Source organism: Dipodomys merriami, unplaced genomic scaffold, assembly GCF_024711535.1.
Source record: "Dipodomys merriami isolate MVZ:Mamm:240054 unplaced genomic scaffold, mDipMer1.0.p SCAF_27, whole genome shotgun sequence".
In the NCBI taxonomy this organism is placed as follows: Eukaryota; Metazoa; Chordata; class Mammalia; order Rodentia; family Heteromyidae; genus Dipodomys; species Dipodomys merriami.
Genome location: NW_027204159.1, coordinates 5,077,420 through 5,097,407, shown reverse-complemented (window position 1 = coordinate 5,097,407; position 19,988 = coordinate 5,077,420). Strand labels below are relative to the sequence as shown.

At 37.1% G+C, this 19,988-nt stretch overlaps 1 protein-coding gene across 16 annotated transcripts in view; it reads right to left on the bottom strand.

The window, feature by feature from the left end:
• Positions 1-569: 569 nt before the first annotated feature.
• Positions 570-19,988, bottom strand: part of Apc (APC regulator of WNT signaling pathway) — a 101,121-nt gene continuing 81,702 nt past the window's right edge. For 15 of the 16 annotated variants that reach the window (XM_070036047.1, XM_070036050.1, XM_070036058.1 and 12 more), the window contains 5 exons: positions 18,888-19,027; positions 17,908-17,985; positions 16,973-17,089; positions 12,902-13,116; positions 570-11,069 (listed from right to left, as the gene is read on the bottom strand). In XM_070036047.1, coding sequence (XP_069892148.1) covers positions 4,499-11,069; positions 12,902-13,116; positions 16,973-17,089; positions 17,908-17,985; positions 18,888-19,027 — 7,121 coding nt within the window. In that variant the 3' untranslated portion in view covers positions 570-4,498. The remainder of the gene's footprint in view (positions 11,070-12,901; positions 13,117-16,972; positions 17,090-17,907; positions 17,986-18,887; positions 19,028-19,988) is intronic. The other variant, XM_070036062.1, reaches the window with a different exon arrangement.

The window sequence follows — 19,988 nt, the reverse complement described above, 5'->3', positions numbered from 1 at the left end:
AGGAGCAAATTGAGGTTAAATCACAAATCTCCCCCACCTCACCCAAGTCAGGAAGAATTGAGGTAGGTCTCAGAAGTAGCGGGGACTAATGTGACTTCAGTAGCTAGTGACTTGTCTTTTGCTCTACTTGCTTCTCTCCTAAATCTGTTCCCTTCTTTCTACACTGGCTTTGTGTTAGCTTAACTTTCATCTTGACATCAACCACAGTAACCAACTTTATGTGAACTTCCAGTTCCAGCAGTCAGACTGCACTAGTAGTCATGCCCTCTTCTCCACAAAGCCAGGCAATGCAAGTCTTTCCTTACTGTCCAGCTGATGAGTCTCCGTTAGAACTGAGATCCATGTGTAGTGAAAACAGCTATGGTCAGGAGCAAAGACTGGGTACATGGGTCAGTGATTAATCAAGTGGAGCTATTTACATCCCAAAAGATAAATGTAAGTAAGGCAGGGAAGGTAATGCTTGGCGCTGTTACCTCCGTGGTGTTGCTATATTCAATGGTCACGTGACCTTCACTAGTTTATATTAGTTTTTAATAAAAAAGTTAACAATCAGGTAACTTCAAGAAAAACAAGCGAACAGTTATAAATGTAGAGAAAAAATTATCCTGAATATCAAAGGAAAGAAAGTGTATTTAGCACCAAGAATATTATACATATAGAACATACAAATTGAAAGAAGCATCAATGGCCTAACAAAAAGCAGAATAATTTTTTTATAGACCACAGTTATAAGAACAGCAGGAAGATGATCTGGGTTTACAGGAGCCAGCGTCCATAGATTTCAACATTACATAGTAGTAAAGTCAGCATAATGTGAGGGAAATACACTTATTAGAAAGTGAGAAAAATAATTTATATGCTCCCTTTCAGCCAACTGGAAAAATAAAAAACTTGTTGGTTTTTTTTTTAAAGTAAATTGTAATGCTCTATTCAGTTCTGGGTAGTTTACTCAGCTTTTCTGGAACTCTGTTTTCTTTCCTTTCTAGCACTAGAGCCAGCACTAGAGCTTGAACTTGAGGCCTAGCACTCATTCAGCTTTGTTGCTTTTTCCTAAGTAGTAAGAAACCCTGTGATTACATGAATTCATGAGTAGTGGCTGCATCCTTAGCAAGACTTATCCTTTCACACATCCTAAAATTAGTATTTTACATATAACTAAGAAAAATTTGACAGTATTTATAGTGCTATTTGGATCATAAAGGGCTTATCTCATTATTTCCCTTGCACCCAATTTTCTTTTAGTAATTTGTAAGGTTTAACATTTACTAACAAATGTCAAATAAATTAACACATAATATATTGAATATTTTCTTTGTATCTCAAACCAACCTTCCATTATTTCCTTTTCCTAGTCTTCTAATTTTACTGCAAATCCAAATTAGTTATTTGTTGTAGGCTGTCTTTTGCAGTAATCATTTCAAAGGAAACATTCGCTGATTCTTCCAACATAATAGTGGTTTATCTTCAGAATGACTTCTTCATTCACCTCTCCAGTTTATTCCCCACTAAGATATCAAAGGTCTAACTACAGATTTGCTGAGGCAGAAGATAATCACTGCTGGAGCTTCAATGTGGTACTGCAGACAGTAATTCTCGAAGTATGGCTCCTTAACTATCACCTTTACTTTGTTAGAAATGCAAATTCCTGTAGCTCACTCTCAACTTGATCAAAATGGGGTACATGACCCAGCAGTGTTTTAATAAGCACTTTTGGTGACTTGAACATACCTTTGCTGGAGGAAAAAAACAATACTGCTTTGAGCTTTTTTTTGCTTCAGTTCAAAGTAAATAGCAACCCTCTTAATAGTCGTCACAACTATTAACTATCCCCAATACTGGGTTTTAGTATGTTATTTGTAAGAAGCATACATTGGGAGTATTTAACCCACTACCACAGTTATGGCAGCACCCTGTGAACTTCTCAAGATAGGATTGAGATCTACTTATCTTTACTAATTCAGAGCCACTATCTCTGATGATGAAAGGGTCTCATCCAGCAACCTTTTTTTTCTCAAGGTAGACTAGCCCTTCTCCTAATAGGGTTGCCCACAAGAATTTCCATCTTCTAGCATATGCAATGAACTCTCCTTTCATTTTCAATATTAATAAATTTTTAAAAACTTGAAACACTCCATCTCTTTCCATAAAAATATTTGAAGTGGATTATAAAAACTGGCATGCAACAATTCAAAATAGAAAATCAGAGGCAACAGCAGATACAACCCATATTCATGTCTCCCTGCTTATTGAAGCCTTCGAGAACACTCTAAACAATATTGTTCATAAACAACTTCAGATAAAATCTGACAAAAATTTAAATACAGATACATTCCAAAGATAAATAAATTGAAGAGTTTACAATAGAAAGAGGGTAGGCATTGGAGTAAACTACCTTAGTTCAAACCAGAGCAGTTTATTTTCTGGTGTTCTAGCTTACAATCACCTCTAAATTACAATCCTATCATCTATAAATACAATTAGAGGTAAGTAGATAATTAAATATATGATGTGACTTCCAGGGCACAAGATAGGTGTACTTGCTCTCTCACATCTCTTCCCAGTACTCCAATATGTCTAAAAATCCTTTCCTTTTCCAAATGTAGAGTGCAAGAAATTATAGTTAAAAATAGAGCTTTCATTTGTTCAGCTAATACGTGTATTTACTTCCACACCACCCTTTAATCTTTTAGGACAAACCCAGGGAAGATACATAATATATATATTATTTTGTTAGTAAGTTTATTTTCCTTCATGAAGGTTTCCTCCCTGCTGTATGAGGAAGTGGCATTGAACACAGCATCCTAGTGTTGTAGCCACCAAAAATAAAGCTTTCCTTATCAGGTAAGGATTTTAAAATATTCTTCTGGCTATTTTAATGGTGTTAAACCTACCTCTGAAGTTGCATGTGATCTGTATTAGGAATATAGCAAAGTGACGTTAACTGGTTACAGAAAATTTGCCCTAACATAGAGGTATTCATTTCAGACTCAAAAGCAACAGGATGATGAAGGAATAAGACAGTAAAGCTAGGAAGAGACCATTTGTGCCTGTAATAACCAAATTTTCAAGTACAGAATACTATTAAGGAAAATAACATATTTTATGTGAGCCTATTATGTTCAAAACCTAGTCCTGCACTAGAAAGTCTACACTGGTATTATATTCATTTGTTTTGACTGAACTCCAGTGGAGTTAAAAAAATATGGAAAAATACAGAATACCAAGAATTGCTAATTACATCAAAACAAATTTCAGGAATGGTTAAATGACAATGGTCTTCAGTTTATTACAGTAAGAGGAGTTTTGCTTTTTTTGTGTGTGCCAGCTCTGGGGCTTGAACTCAGGGTGTAGGGGCTGTCCCTGAGCTTTCATGCTCAAGGCTAGTGCTCTACCACTTGAGCCACAGCTCCATTTCCAGCTTTTTGGGTAGTTAATTGGAGATAAGAATCTCATGGACTTTCTTGCTCAGGCTGGCTTCAGACTGAGAGATCTCAGCAGCCTGAGTAGCTAGGATTATAGGCATGAGCCACTGTTGCCTGGTTAGGAATTTTACTCTTAATGCATAGAATCTGAAGGAAAAAAGTATGTAAGCTTTTAAAATAGGCCCTTTTGCTAATAATACAAATGTGAAATAAAACCCTTCAAACAAATACCAATTTCACTAACAGTTTACATACAGCAATAATTTATTCTGAAATGTTCACTTAGTTTCTGTTGAGACACAATCCATGTCTCATTAATAAAAGAGCAGCCATCTCGCCTCAAATACCAGAATATACGACAGTTACAGCATAGCAAAAATTCTACCTACTTTCAGATAAAATCTAGTTCATGTAAAATAGTTTCATTCAATGTTTTACAGTTAACACATTTTTGAGCACAAAATAGTGTGAATTATTACACTGTAGCTATCTCTATGCATATCATGTGACCACAGAACTGTTAATCATTACTTCTGAAATTGAACCACCAGTTTCACTCATGCAGCAAAGCAAAGCAGGCTGGGTAAACTTATTCATCGGGAACCATATTACTGTGAATTTCACAGTCACATGATTAATTATAATGTTAGATGGAATCACAAGGACTAAAACATTTATTTTTGCATAAATACCAATTTCTCCCTGATGTAAGTTTAGTTTATAATCTAGAAATGATTGATAACAGCAATATATCATATTTCTATTTGTAGTGTTCATTATTTTAAGACAAGTGATAAAAGATTATGGGATGGATGCTACTTAAATACATGTAAAACATACTGTACAAATATACTTGGCTTTACCATTTTCCCCCTAACTATCAAGAGTGCCTCCCAAAATATGATCAGTGAAGACAAAATGTACTATCAAATATGGCTTCCAGAACAAAACCCCTCTAACAAGAATCAAACCTATTTACAAAACTTTTCAATCTTTTAAAGTTTCATTTGAAACAAAATTTCTATATGCAATTTTAATTAACACATTTTTTTTTAAAGTTTTGTCCTTCCAGTCTTTTAAACAGATGTCACAAGGTAAGATCCGGAATGGCGCTTAGGACTTTGAGTTCCACTGGATTCTGCACTGTCAGTTTTTGAATCTCGCTTCTTTGTGTTATTATTCACTGGCGTTGGAATTTGAGATGGCCGGGCTGAAGTGCTATCTGCGCTGCTTTTCCTAGGGCTTGGGTTGTAATTAAAAGGTGTCACTCTGGCAGCTACAGTTCCACTAGGTGAACTGTGTTTGCTGGAGCTGCTTGAACTGAATGGAGTGCGTTCGGCTATAGAACTTTCACTCGTCTCGGCTGCAGGGACGGAATTATTTTGTCCCGGTTTTGTCTCTATTCCCTTTTGGTCTGGGGCATCTACCTGAATGAAGGAGTTCAGGCGGCTTTCCAAACCCAGGGTGTGCACAGGAGCAGTGCCATTACTCACATTTTGTTTTCCCTGATTATCTTTAGAATCTTTACCATTTCCCTTTTCAGAAACACTGTCAATCACTGGAGGAGTATTACCAGTGGGAGATCTCCCAGATCTAGGATTGTTAATGGGACAGTCCTCAATCCTCACCCAAACATCCTCTGTTTTAGAAACAGCAGGTGCCATTTGATAAATAAGAGTCTTTGATTCAGCACCATTTGTAGCACCTGAGGAAGTGGTCTGAGAAGTACTTGTGGGAGAAATTTCATTTTCTTTTATTTTTCTCCATGTTCCTTTTGTGGTTACTTGGTTTTCTTTTGTCTGTTTGGTTCCTAAAATAGAGTTGACATGTTTTTCATCTTCACTTTTGGCTTTCTCACTGGACTCTGATGAAGCAGAAAGAATAGAAGATGAACTTCCAGTTCTTCTCCAGGTGCTTACTCGAGGAAGGGATGATGAATGTTTGCTGTGCTCCCGCTTCCAGGTTCCTGACCTATTGATTGGAAGTCTGGAAGGACTTTCAGAATGAGAGCGTGCTATATCATGTCGCTTTGCTGGTCTACCATCATTATACTCTATAGTGGGACTAAGATTAGGTGGGAGTTTTCGCCATCCACCAGACTGAACAGGGGAATGGGTGGCCAGAGACATATCAGGAAGGGAAGGACTTAAAACTGGTGTTTGTGCCTGGGACCTAGTGGGAGAATCTGGTCTGGAAGATGGTGAAAGAGATTCAAATGAGGCAGATTCCTCCAATTTTCTCCTTAGGGTTGGGCTTGGAGCTTCTTTGATGAAAGTAGACTGGCGTACCAATGCAGGTCTTTCCGATCTGTCAGATTCACTTCCACTTGACTTAGTTGAAGACATTCTGGAAAGCTCTACCTTTTTATTAGACCCATTACTAGTATTCATTTGATTTAGTCCTTTAGAAGCAGACTCACTTCTTGGGATACTACTAGCATTCTTGGATAATCCTGTTTGTTTGGTAAGGTTTTGTTGGCTCATCTGTCTGCCTGGGGATGTATAGGACATTTTCCCAGAACCTGAGGACTTAGTAGATGAGGTACTAGGGGATGATGTCCTGGGAAGCTGAGATAATTTATTAGGAGGACTTATTCCATTTCTACCTGGGGAAATTGAGCTTCGCCCTGGTGACTGCAAAGGTCTACTTAATGGTTGCTGGGTAGGTCTCGAAGGAGTAGAATCTCTAGATCCTGATCTAGAAGGTCCTTTATTTGACCCACCAATTTGAGAAGTCTGCCTGGTAATAGGGCTCAATTCTGATTTCACTGATGGCTTGGCTCCTCTAGGAGATGTGGTAGCTGTCTGACCTTCACTGGGGCTTTTGGAGGCTGGAGTTTTAAGGGGTGGGCCTTTTTTAGAAACAGGACTTGTACTTGAGGAGCTATTTCGAACTCCTGGAATATGAATCATTGTTCTACCTCTAGAGATTGAAGGCATGTTTGTTTGAAGGGGCTGTTTCATTTGGCTTGAAATTTCTGAATTTGACCGAACTTTTCCAGTAATTAAACTTTTATAAACTTTTTTTCCTCCTTTGATTCCTTTATTTTCAGATTCCATCTTTTTGGTTTCCAATGTGCTTTTCTCCCCAGGTTTGAGAATTCGTGGGCCTTTATTACTTGTAAAAGGCTTTTCTTCTTGATCGGGTGTAAGATGAAAAGGTGATCCCAAAGAAATTCCTGATTTTAGAGAAAGAATGGAATCAGAGTCAGATGAAGCTTGTCTAGATAAGCATGCAGCAGCAGCAGCTTGGTGTAAACTACTCACTATGGAATTTGCACCTTCCTGAATAGCTTTCCAATCAAAATTTTCTGAATCAGGGGATAAACCATGTTCTGAATCTGGTCTCTGTATATCTTTCAAATCAAGTGTCAAATCTTCGGCTAATATGCCACCCATATTTCTGGGACTATGTTTCTCATTATCACCCTTCAGCCTTGAAGGCCTTTTCTTTTTTGGCATTGCAGAACTTATACATTCTTGCAAAAGATCATCTTCAGAATCAATACTAAGAGAGCTGAGAGAACTGTTTCTTGAGAAACAAACGGGGGTATCTTCCACATGAAATGATTTAGGCGCATAACCTGATGCCTGAGGTTTACTTGGTTCTCTCTGTGAGTCAGGAGACTCAGTCTCTTTGACAGGTTCATTTTCTTTGTTGTTGTTGTTTTCTTGGTCAATGTCACTAAGAGAACTTAGAGATGAATTACGAGAAAAGCAAACGGGAGTATTTTCAATAGCAAAATTCTGTAATTTTTCATCGGTCGCTGCTCCTCTATCTGGTATGTCTTTGGATGAATGGGGAAAGGTAGGTTGCTTCTGCAGTACAGGTTTAGACTGACCTCGATTTACTGTATGTTTTGTAACAGCTTGTGACTTATTAGCTGATTGCTGGTTTGAGGTTAGTTCTGTATGACTAGTAACTTTAGCATCTGAATCTTTACTTTCTTTTGCTTTTCTTAACTCAGCCTTTTCTCTGGAAAGATCAACATCATCATCATCAAAGTCTAGGGAACTCAAAGAATCATTTCGTGAAAAACAGTAAGGAGTTCCTTCAATAGGGGTGTAATGGTGAGGTGAATCAAAAGTAAAACTTCCTCTGACTCGATCTTCATTATTTGGTAGTTTATCACTGAAGTCCTTGGGATTATTTTTTAAGTTCTGTTTCTTTGAATCTTTGTTGTCTGTGAAAGTTCGTTCAGCATTTAAGTTATTTTGTGAGTCTGTATTCTTCCTTGCATGTGTTCTAGTTTCAGTATTTTGTGGCATGGGTTTTACTGGTGAAGTAGGTTTCTTTTTCTTACTATCCACTTGATTTTTATTAGTTCCAGATGAAGACATAGATGCTTGTTGGACCTGGTCCATTATCTTTTTCACTCGGAAAGGCTTGTGACTTTTTCCTTTGGGCATTGCAGAACTAATGCATTCTGCAAGAATATCACCTTCCTCTGTTTTATTGTCATCCAAGTTAGGCACAGTTACGGATGATGCTTTTCCTCTTTGGATCTCATCTGTACTTCTGCCTTCTGTAGGAATGGTATCTCGTTTTTCAAATTCACTTGGCTGGGCCCCTGCTCGGACCTCCTCTGTAGCAACCAGTTCATTTGGAGGTGATTCTATTGTTAGATCACTTAGAGATGTAGCTGTGGAAAAGTTTATAGGTGTCCCTTCTACACAATATACCCGTGGCATATCATCTCCTGGTGTGAAACTAACATGTTTTTGTACCTGTAACCTGTTCTGTGATGGCAGAAGTTTGTACACAGGCAGCTGGCTTGGTTTCCTTGCTACAGGTGGAGGTAATTTTGAAGCAGTCTGGGCAAGCTTTTTGGCTTTGCGTGATGACTTTGTTGGCATGGCAGAAATAATACATTCTTCTAATATTTCAATATCGTCATCATCTGATTCATCTAACAGATCTTTTTCAGAATCAGTAGGCTTTTCTTCTTTCTCTTTTTCTTGGTTTTCATTTGATTCTTCAGGCTGTTCTGGTTCTGTTTCATTCCCATTATCATTTTCCTGAACTGGAGGCATTATTCTTAACTCCACATCTTTCTGTATAAATGGCTCATCGAGGCTCAGAGCACTTAGGCTAGATGAACAAGAAAATCCATCTGGGGTGCTTTCTGTAGCAAAATGTAGCAAAGTATCAGCATCTGGAAGAACCTGGACTCTCTGAACAGCTGCATTTACAGTGGCTTGTTTAGGTGCACTCTCTCTCTTTTCAGCAGTGGGTACTTTATTTTTTGGTACTTCTCGTTTGGTTTGAACTGTCTGAGGAGGTGGTGGTGGAGTTTTGCTTCTGCTTGGTGGCATGGTTTGTCCAGGACTATCTGGAAGGTCACTAGGGCTTATAATACCACTTACCATTCCACTACATGGCTCACTTTGAACAGAGCTGGCAATGGAACGACTCTCAAAACTATCAAGTGAGCTGACAGAAGTACATCTGCTAAACATGAGTGGAGTCTCCTGAACATAGTGCTCTGGTGGACTTTTGGGTGTCTGAGCGCCACTTTTAGAGGGAGATTTGGCTCCTGAAGACAATTCCACAGCTTTGTGCCTTGCTGATTCTGTGGACAAACCAGAAGCCTGTAGTCTACTGGATTTGGTTCTAACATGCTGTGACACTGTTGGGACTTCACTTACAGGATCTTCAGTGGATCTAGTCACACTGTTCTCTTTTATTTCTGCTATTTGCAGCTTATTAGTAGAATCTCCTTCCTGTGTTGTCTGGCCACATCCTATTTCATCTTCAGCTGATGACAATGATGATAATGAACTACACCTTGAAAAACATATTGGGGTGTCTTCTACACAGTAAGTCTGTATTGTTTCTTGGTTGATAGAAGGAACTTTGCAAGTGGTAGCTTTTTGAGTCTGACCACTTCTACTTTGTGCTGAACTTGGATGCAGCTGATTTTGTCTCTTGGCATTAGATGAAGGTGTGGATGATGTATTCTCTGTGCTTGAAGAGATATGTTCTGTTTTAGTGCTTTGTGCAGTTGAACTCTTTGAAAATGAAAATGATTGTTTCTGTGAGGAAGACATGTCTGTAGCATACTTTAAACTATAATCAATAGGTTGATCTACGTGATGTTTTTCCTCATTGTATTTTATACTATAATTTGTTGGTCTCTCTTCTTCTTCATGCTGTTCTTCTTCAGAGTAACGTTCACTATAGTTGGTAGGTTTATCATCTTCATAGTCATCTTCCTGACACAAAGACTGGTTAACATTTTGATTAATTCCATGAGTAGAACCAACTCGATTTGTTTCGGAACTGTTTGTTGGTCTTGACCTATATGGAGAAACACATTCCTGCTGTCCAAAGTGTGGTTGGAACTTGAGGTGCTTCTCATCAGTGCTCTCAGGATATACAGGGTAAGTGGTATTTTGACTTCTTGATTGTCTTTGTTCACTTTGTTTTATTTCGTCTTCTATTATGTGTTTGGGTCTTGCCCATCTTTCATTCTGTGAAGGGCTTTGCCTTCCAGAGTTCAATTGCTCATCTGAATATTTAAGACTGTAATTTATTGGTGTATCCAGTTCTCCATCATTATCATCCATATGATTTGCACTATGTATTTTATGGGCTAGGTCAGCTGGATATTGACCATAACTGCAAAATTTGCTTTCATCATCTTCAGAATAGGATTCAATTGAAGGTTTCATTTGGCCTCTCTTACCATAACCATCGCTACTACTAACACTATTTAAACTATCATTTGAAGATCTCTTATATTCTAGTTTGGCATAAGGCATAGAGCATGTCCTATTTGAATTTTCTGCTTTAGTGAAATTGTATGCATTTGAGTGTGTGTGGGCAGCAGAGCTTCTTCTTATTGCATTCCTTTCATCTGTCACACAATGTAATTCTGTAGTAGAGCCAGAACTTCTGTCTTCCTGGGTGGTATGAATGGCTGATACTTCTTCCATGACTTTGGCAATCTGGGCTGCAGTGGTAGAGATCTGCAAACTTCGCTTTGAAGAGGTTCCTGGATTTTCTGTTGCTGGATGATACGTGCTTAGGCCAATTCCTCGTTCTCTCTCCAAACTTCTATCTTTTTCAGAACGAGAACTATCTAAGTTTCCCCTAGAAGAAGAGCTAGGCAATACTGTAGTATTCAAATATGGTGAAAGAACAGTCATGTTTCCAGTATTAAAATTGTCTGATCTATTGTCGTCATGTCGATTGGCATCAAAAACATAGTCACCATAAAGACTTTGTTTGTGTCTCTGCTTACTACGATGAGATGCCTTGGGACTTAAATTGTCAATATTGTCAAAAGTTTCAGATAAATGCTGAGCATCTAATTCTGCTTCTAGGGCTTTTTGTTTCCTAACATGAAGAGATGGCAAGCTTGAACCAGGAGACATAATATTGGCATCCTTATACTTTGCAGGTCTGTTTGCCATGAGATTCCTTAAAGCTGCAGCACTTCCCATAGCAATCATTTTGTGCTTTGAATGAATGAGATTCTTGAGCATGCTAACTGCTCCCATATCCCATAATGATTCTTGGTCTTTAGGATTTCTTGCTGAGAGATTCCACAAAGTTCCACAAGCATTACTGACTATTGTCAAGCTGTGAGATTTTAAGTGCTGTAATAAGGTTTGTAGGCAATTGTTCTCTCTTAGGATTTGCCTGAAATAAAAACAAGAAATCTCAGAATTAAGCTAAAAAAGTTTAAGGTAACAAAAGGACAAAAATATTATAGTTCTAAAGATTATAAAAATAACAGGGACAATGAAACTGTACCAGTTATAACTTCCCCATTTAAAGTATTTATCTGTCATAGCAAGTGAGTAGAAATATTATTCTTTTAATCTATTCTATATGTCTTACTCTGATTCAATAGCTTAAAATATTTTTTTTTGAGAAGATACATGTACTCTATTTGCACAGTGACATTTTTCTAATTTAAGTACCAAATATTATGCAATCTTAAAACTGAGTAAGTTTTAAGACTTTATGGTAATTTAATCTATAGATATATGCCACAATATCAACAACTGAGCTTTCTTGGAAAAGCTGGACAGAACTGACTGATCTTTATGTAGTCAAATGTATGTCCCTAGATTACCAAACTTATTTTCTACAGTGGTCTCTGTGTTTCTGGATTGATTCTGTGATGTTGCTACCTCTGTGTTCTCTGACAGATTGTATGTGTAGTCACTACTTTAAAATATATAACTGAAAGGTGTTTGAAACATTTAAAACATATAAATACAAAGACTGGCAATCAATATAATGGACTCTGGGACTTGAAATAGCTGCTACAGTGTTGTTTAATGTGAACAACCTGACATTCAATGACAGCATATAATGCTCTAGTTAAAGAATAAACAGTAAATTTTAATATGGCAGTTTTCTCTTAGTAGACTAGTAGTCAACTGAAGATTTTGTGAGTTTAAGGAGTCTTCTTTGAAAGGGATATCAAGCTATACTCTGTGCATCAAAAGCTTGAAGAAAAAATATGTTTATATCCTTCTAGGCTCTTTTGCTAAAAGAATCTCACATTCTTTTGAAGAACAACATGGAGTAATACTGGAAAAGTTAAACAAAAATTAAGCTGTAAAAGATCCCTAAATTTTTTGTGTCCTGAATCTGAAGTGATCTCTTAGGTTTCACAGATCTAGTAGCCTAATGAATGGCTGGTAGTTAAATAATATAATTTTTTTTGTCAGGCACTGGGCTTAAACTCTGGGTGTGGGAGCTGTCCCTCAGCTTTTCAGCTCAAGGCTAGTGCTCTACCATTTGAGCCATAGTTCCACTTCTGGTTTTCTGGTGGTTTATTGGAAATAAGAGTCTGAGGGACCTTTCTGCACAGGCTGGCTTTGAACCGTGATCCTCAGATCTCAGCTTCCTGAGTAGCTAGGCTCGAGCCACTGGTGCCTGGTATAGTATAATTATTGATATTAAGACACCACTCGAAGGTGGGTGCTGGTGGCTCATACTTGTAATCCTAACTACTTTCTACAAGAAAGCTAGAAGTGAAGCTGTATACCAGAAAGTTCAGGGATAGAGCCTAAGCCCTGAGTTCAAGTCCCAGGACAGGCACCCCCCCCCCGTCACCCCCCTCCAAAAAAAAAGACACCATTAGAAACATGTGAACTTTTACTTGCTGAATCATGCTCTTGGTTTTGGCCTTATTTTTAAAATAAGCCCCATATTCTTTTATATTACACTAATAAATAGATAAGGATTTTTTTCTAACATTTGTAAATTTTATTTTTCCTCTAATATGCATCATTCCTCTCAACTATCATTTACTTCCAGATTCCTTTAAGATGCTATGAACTTTATTAGAAGGAACAAACTAATGAGTTAAAGGAGGAGTCACTATCTTTTCACTGTATTGATATTTTGGTTTAGAATATCTGTAATTACACAAAATACTATTTGTGATGAGGTCTTTTGAAGGAAATGAATTCTATACTAATTCATTTAAAAGTAATATAAGACTCTGAATATACCTGTGGTCTTCATTTGTAGCTATCAGGCTGGACACATTCCGTAATATCCCACCTCCACTTTCAATAATGGCTAAAGTATTTGTCTGGCTCCGGTAAGTGAGAGTGCCAACCAAAAATGCAAGTGCACCATCTACAGCGCATATATCAGCTTTATTTTCAGTGCAATGTGCTGACAAATTCCATAAGGCACTCAAGACGCTTTTGAGGGTGGATTCCTATTAAGAAACAGAGTATTGTCAAATTCTACTTAAGAGTTAGAATTTATTGCTGGTAACTTCTACTACATTTACTTTTATTGGATAAATTATTTCCCCTATTCTTTCCTTCACTACTGATTGCTCAATGGTAAGTTAAAAACTTCTCATTTAGAAAAACTTTCATAAAATGCTGAATGGAATTTAAGCCAGTTATGTCTCTATAAAATGAGCACAATATATTAAACAAAGATCTTCATCCTAAGTATTTAGATGATATAAATTCTTTATTCTTTCTAAAAATATTAAACAGAAAAGATGTACATTATGAAAAGATCACATTCTCAGGATAAATGGATACTCAACTTTTATATATCACACATACAGATATGGAAAGATTGAAAAAGTATGAAGTATTAAGAAAAAATTTATAATATTCTACCTATATTAAAATGGAATATATATATATTTTAAAAGTTGATTAAAAAGTAACTTCTGAGAAGTAGAAAGGGTATTGGTAAAAGTATAAATTCTTAAAATTTTCAAAGAAACAAAATAATTACAAAAAGCTACATTACCATCGAAACATTCTGATAAACAATTGGAGATATTTGGTTTCAATTTGCCATCATTTGTATGTCAGTTCTTGTTTTTGCTACATAATCAAAAAACATGTATTAGAAATCTATTTTATGTGCTTAGTGCTATGGCTTATATCTGTAATCCCATCCTCTTGAAGGCAGCTATCAGGAGGATTGAGGTTCCAGGGCAGTCCAGGCAAAAAAGTTAGCAATATCTCGTCTCAACAAAAAAGATGGGCATGAAGATACATGCCTGTCATCCCAGCTATGTGGGAGGTGTTAAGCAGAAAGACCATGATCCAGGCTGGTCTGGGCAAAAAAATGTAAGACCAGGCTGGGAAGGTAGCTCAGTGGTAGAGTGCTTGCCTTGCATGCATGAGGCCCTGGGTTCGATTCCTCAGCACCACATAAGCAGAAAAAGCCAAAGTGGCATTGTGGCTCAAGTGATAGAGTGCTAGCCTTGAGCTTTGAGCTGAGGGACAGCACCCAGGCCGAGTTCAGGCCCCATGACTGACAAAAAAAAAAAAAAAGAAATGTACTCTTAAGCCAGGTGTTGGTGGCTCACGCCTATAATCTTAGCAACTCAGGAGGCTGAGATCTGAGAATTGTGGTTCAAAGCCAGCCCATGCAGGAGTCTGTGAGACTCTCATCTCCAATAAACCACCAGAAAACCGGAAGTGGCGCTGTGGCTCAAGTGGTAGATTGCTTGCCTTAAGGTAAAGAGCTGAAGGACAGTGCCCAGGCTCAGAGTTCAAGCCCCACGACCAATTAAAAAAAAAAAAAAAAAGTGAGATCTTATCTGAAAAATAATGAAAGCAGAAAGGGCTGGGGATGTAACTCAAGTGTAAAGCACTACCAAGGCAAGGCTGAGCTTAAATCCCAGTAGCACAACAACAAAACAAAAGAAAACAAAAACCTAAAAGGTATACTGTTCTTATTGTAAGTAGAGGCACTCCTCCAGATAAAATAACAAGGGAATCTATTGTTGTTATTGCATGGGTAGGAGGTATGTCTCAGTGGTAGAATGTCTGCTTAGCATATAAAGATCACTCCAGTCTGAATTTGCTTAATTAAGTCAAACATTTCATGGGAGGATAAGTCCTGTACACTCAGAAATAAGAGAAGACAGTGGCTCTTAGCAGAGAAAGCAGAACAAGAAAAGGCATGGGAATAGGGATCAGCAAGGGAGGACTGATGGACAGAAAAGACACAAAAGGAGAAGAAAGATCATGCTAGGCCAACAGTAGAAATTAAGTTCAGCAGTGTCAAAAGTAGGCTTTGAATGCCACAACAAACACTTCTGGCCTAACTCAACAAACAGCTCAATACTTTATTGACCTCATTAAGAAATAGTGAGCTATTATTATAGGCATGAGCCTAGGCTGAGATCCAGAGGACTGCTGTTTAAAGCCAACCTAGGCAGAAAAGTCTTGGAGACTACATCTTCAAAATAATCACTAAAAAGCTGGTCTGGAGTTGTAGCTGAAGAGGTAGAATGACAGCCAAACAAGCACACAGCCCTGAGTTCAAATACAGTACTGCAAAAAACAAAAAAGGCTGACAATACTTTGTCAGAGAAATTTAAGAGTGGCAGAAAGGAAATGTTTTCAACAATTAAGATGTGAGAAAGGTAAGAACTCAGTTTTAATTACATTGTGACTGTGGTAAATGTGGGATAGTCAAGCATACTGAAAACAGAATGAACTCAATTGCAATTGGCAGAACAACTCTGGTATTATTGTTATTTTAATTGTTTTATGCTGGTACTAGGGCTTGAACTCAGGGCCTCTGGCTCCTGCTTGGCTTTTTTACTCAAATATTATGTTTGACCATTTGAGCCACACCACAATTCTGGTTCTCTCTACTGGTTAACTGGAGATAAGGGTCTCTGGGATTTATATACCTGGGCTGGCTTTGAACCTTGATCTTGCTTCCAGAGAAGCTAAGATTACAGGCCTGAGCCACAGGTATCCAGCTTTTTATTGTTATTTCAAAAGTTCTATTTGAGCCTGGTGCCAGTGGCTCATACCTATAATCCTACTTATTAGGAAGCTGAGATCTGAAGATTATAGTTCATAGCCAGCCCAGGAAGAAAAACCCTCAAGACTCCTTTTCCAACTAGCCAGCAAAAACCCCAAAACAACAATAACAACAACAACAAAACTGGAGGTGTAACTGACTAAAAAGCTGAGTGAGAGCTGGAGGTACTTAGTTCAAGCTCCAGTAATATCACCAAAACACACACACCACCAGCACCAACAAAAATAACCCCTTTCTCCAAAGAAATCCCTAAATCTGAAATGGAATAAAGAACAGAATAAATTATGTTAAGATGGTTCACTAGTTAATTTGCAGCATGACAATACCACTTGAGCTACATCACTAGTTTTGGCTTTTACTGGTTTAATTACAGGTAAGAGTCTTAAGAATTTGTCTGCCTGGGCTGGTAGATCTCAGACTCTTGAGTAGCAAGGATTATAGGCATGAGCCACGTGTGCCTGGCCTTTAAGTTTACCTAAAAACAAATAGCCAAATTTCTGAAATAGATAATCAACTTTCTTTCTTTCTTTTTTGGGTCTAGTCATGGGACCTGAACTCTGGGCCTGGATGCTGTCTCTCAGCTCTTCAGCTCAAGACTAGCGCTCTACCACTTGAGCCACAGCGCCACTTCCGGCTTTTTTCTTTTTGCTTATGTGGTGATGAGGAATCGAACCCAGGGTCTCATGCATGCAAGGCAAGAGCTCTACCACTGAGCCACCTTCCCAGCCCAGATAATCAACTTTCTATAAGCATTATTATTTGGAGATTTTTCACTCTTGGGTCTCCACAACTCTTGATAAAATTATCAAGAAACTTAGAAAACTTTAGGGGATTGAGAGTTGGAGAATTCGTATATAATACTTATACTAATGATTTTTCAATCAGGAATTTCTTTTTAATCCCTTCTCCCTCCTGGGGGACCTGTGGCAATATCTGGAAACATTTTTAATTGGGTCACAACTTGGAGGAAGGTGCACTAAGAGTCAGAGGACAAAGGTTAAGAATGTTTCTAAATAGCTTACCAAGGCTCAGGTCAGCCTAAAGCAAGGCATTATCTGGTACAAAATGTTTCCAATGCTGAGGGTGAGAAATTCTGACTCTTAAAATCTTTCCTGATTGCTACCTTGTAAATCTAGACCTAAAAAATGCACTGGTGAGATAAGGTCAGAGATTAGGAACTCTACTGAGTGAAAGAAGGAAATAAAAAGTAACTGAACATGAATTCAGAGTACGATATTAAATTTTTTCAAAGGTACCTTTTTAACTTCCAAAGCACATTCCATTAATGCTTTCACACTTCCAACTTCTCGCAATGTCTTCTTACTATTTACATCTGCTCTCCAAGACAAATTTCTCAAAACACTTGCAACAACCTGCAAATAAATTTTTAGAATAGTCTGAATATAAAATGGTATCAGTTATCTTTTTTGTTTCTAATGCTAGAGGTAAAAAAAAGTATATTACAGGTTAAATAAACCGTATCTAACATGCTGCGTTTTACATTTTTTTGCTTTTGTGTTTTACTAATACACACATACCACACTCTTGCATAAGATCTGAATCAAAATACATATGGTTAAAAAATACATCATGTATTTGCTTCATATGCACCCTACACACATAACCTGAAAGTAACTTTATATGTTTCTAAATTGTGCATGAAATCAAGTTTCATGGTACTGAATTTTTCACTGTGGCCTTATACTGACCCTCAATATTTCAGATGTTAACTTGTATGTGGGGACAGGAGAGAAAAACTGTGAGGGAGCAAAGGAAGGGGTAACATTGTCCCAAAAGAAATGTACTCATTACCTGACTTATGTAACTTCTCATTATATAGCCTATATAATGACAATTTTTAAAAAGGACAAAAAATCAGATGTTGGAGCATTTTGGATTTTGGTTAAGGAATGCTTCACTTATATCAAAGCATAATAGCATGTATGGAAATGTCACAGGGAAATTCATTATTTGTACAATAAACGTGATTGAATAATTACAATCCTAAGAGGAATGTTCTCTCTGTACTAAAGAAATTTCTCTAAAGTGCCAAATGGAATTATTCCAATATAATTATTTCTCTATTGTTAAGAGAATTATACTTTAAACATTTACTAAACTACAGATTAATATAAATCAGGACATAAACTAGTTAATATCAAAGAAAAACACATGAAATTCTAGGTAGTACCTGCTGTAAGTCTTCACTTTCAGATTTCAGTTGGGCCACAAGTGCTCTCATGCAGCCTTTCATGGAGCAGAGAGTAGCCTATAAAATTGGATGGAGAACAATGTCACCAATAGGGTAATCTGAAGCCATGCTTCAGTTTTGGCTACTAAACCTCAATCATAACTAATATTTTACCTATAAAAGATCCAGAACAAAATTATCTAAATGAAAGAGAGAAGCATCCTAATTGCTACTTTCTTTCCTTGACAAACTGGAAAATAAAGAGAAATGTTAAGCAAACAGTTTTAAAGTCTTTTATCTGAATGGAATCAGTTCATATGTAACACTTGCTTATTATCAGCATTTTTAGAGTTTTGGTTTTATTTCTAGGAAGTGTTGGTAATACAATTTCATAAATTTCTGATCATACTATACCCGTGGATGTGCTTTTGCCTTTGTTGAGGCACAGGACAACCAAATTAGTAAGGATATGCAGTGAATGTGAAGTACAGGTTTTTATTAGCCGTTGTTTACTCAGAGAAGGGTGACAAAAATAAAAAGCATCTAGTAGTTTTTGCATCATTTGTTTTAAAAAGTAGTTTGAAAGTAAAGAAACTCATACCTGAACTATCATTTAGTGTGTGTATATGTGTCAAGTCCTGGGACTTGAACTCAGGTCCTGGGTGTTGTCTCCGAATTTATTTGCTCAATGTTAAATGTTCTACCACTTGAGACACAGCTTCAGTTGTGGCTTTTGTGGTGCTTAATTTGAGATAAGAGTCTCACAGACTTTCCTGCCCAGGTTAGCTTCAAACCTTGATCCTCAGATCTCAGCCACTCTGAGTAGTATTACAGGCATGAGCCATAGCACCTGGAATACTTGAGCTCTCTTCAGAAATAGATCTACTTGTGCTCATTTGCTGGCATTCTATCACCGGAGCCATGTCTCCAACCCAACAACTAGATTTTATGAAAACAAAACAAAAGAAAATAAAACATACCTTGTTGGCTACATCTCCAAAAGTCAAGTTTGTCAAAGCCATTCCAGCATATCGTCTTAAAGTAATACTGTAGTGGTCATTAGTAAGCCCATACATCTCACAGTCCACTTGCAATAATTCTGCAATGGCCTGTAGTCCCCCTAATTTAAAAGGGCAAGAGGAAAAAGATAATAATCTAAAATTAAACTAATTGGTGTCTAGTTTATAACTTAAATATTAGGAAAAGAGATCTCAGAGAATGAGAATATAAATTTGCCTTTAAAATTATAGCCACAAAAAAACTGTTATGAAGGACTGTTATATAGTGTATTTATGAAGTACACCAGAAAACTATTCCATTACTGCCAGTTTCTCTACCTGCTAGTCTTTGCTTTACTGAATGAAATAGTTTTTTTCTATTTACTGCTAACAAAGAAGGCCATTTTCTAATTCTAGGTCCTCCTAAACATAAATAGAAAAAGGCAACTTATATTATTATTAGAACTTTACAAATACTCTTCACTGTCACATGCTGTGTCCTAAATCATTTAACTTTTTTTTTTTAATCTGCCAAATAATACCTTTTGGAATAATTACCTTTAGGAATAGTGAAACTTCTAAACAAAACTATAGGAAACAACACTTTTTTGTGAAATAGAATTATCTGTTCATATTATTACTAATTAATTTTTAAATTTTAATAGTAGTCAAATACCAACTATCTCAGGATGTAGTATTTTCATTCTCTCTGATTCTTATCACCAGGTTTGCTCAATAATGCCCACAGAGGTTGGTGCTAAGAAGACAAGAAAGAAAACAAAGGGAAAAGAAAAGGAAAGACAATAAAGGAAAGGATTTAAAAAAAAGTGAAAGTGTCGAGGGAGTGAACAAAAGAAAAATAAAAATGCACATGGAGCTATTAAAATATCATTCATCATCAAACACTGATCATCACAGGGCTTAGGCTTTTTTGTGTTTGTTTCTTGTTACCAAGAAGTGGCTCTGACAGAAAAAAAGGTAATTCTTGGGCACTGTAAGTCTTTTCAGTTCATTAATCTAGAAGAGGACCAGTATTTTCAGAAATGATCTGTAAGGATTAGCATATAGAAAAAATTTCAGGTT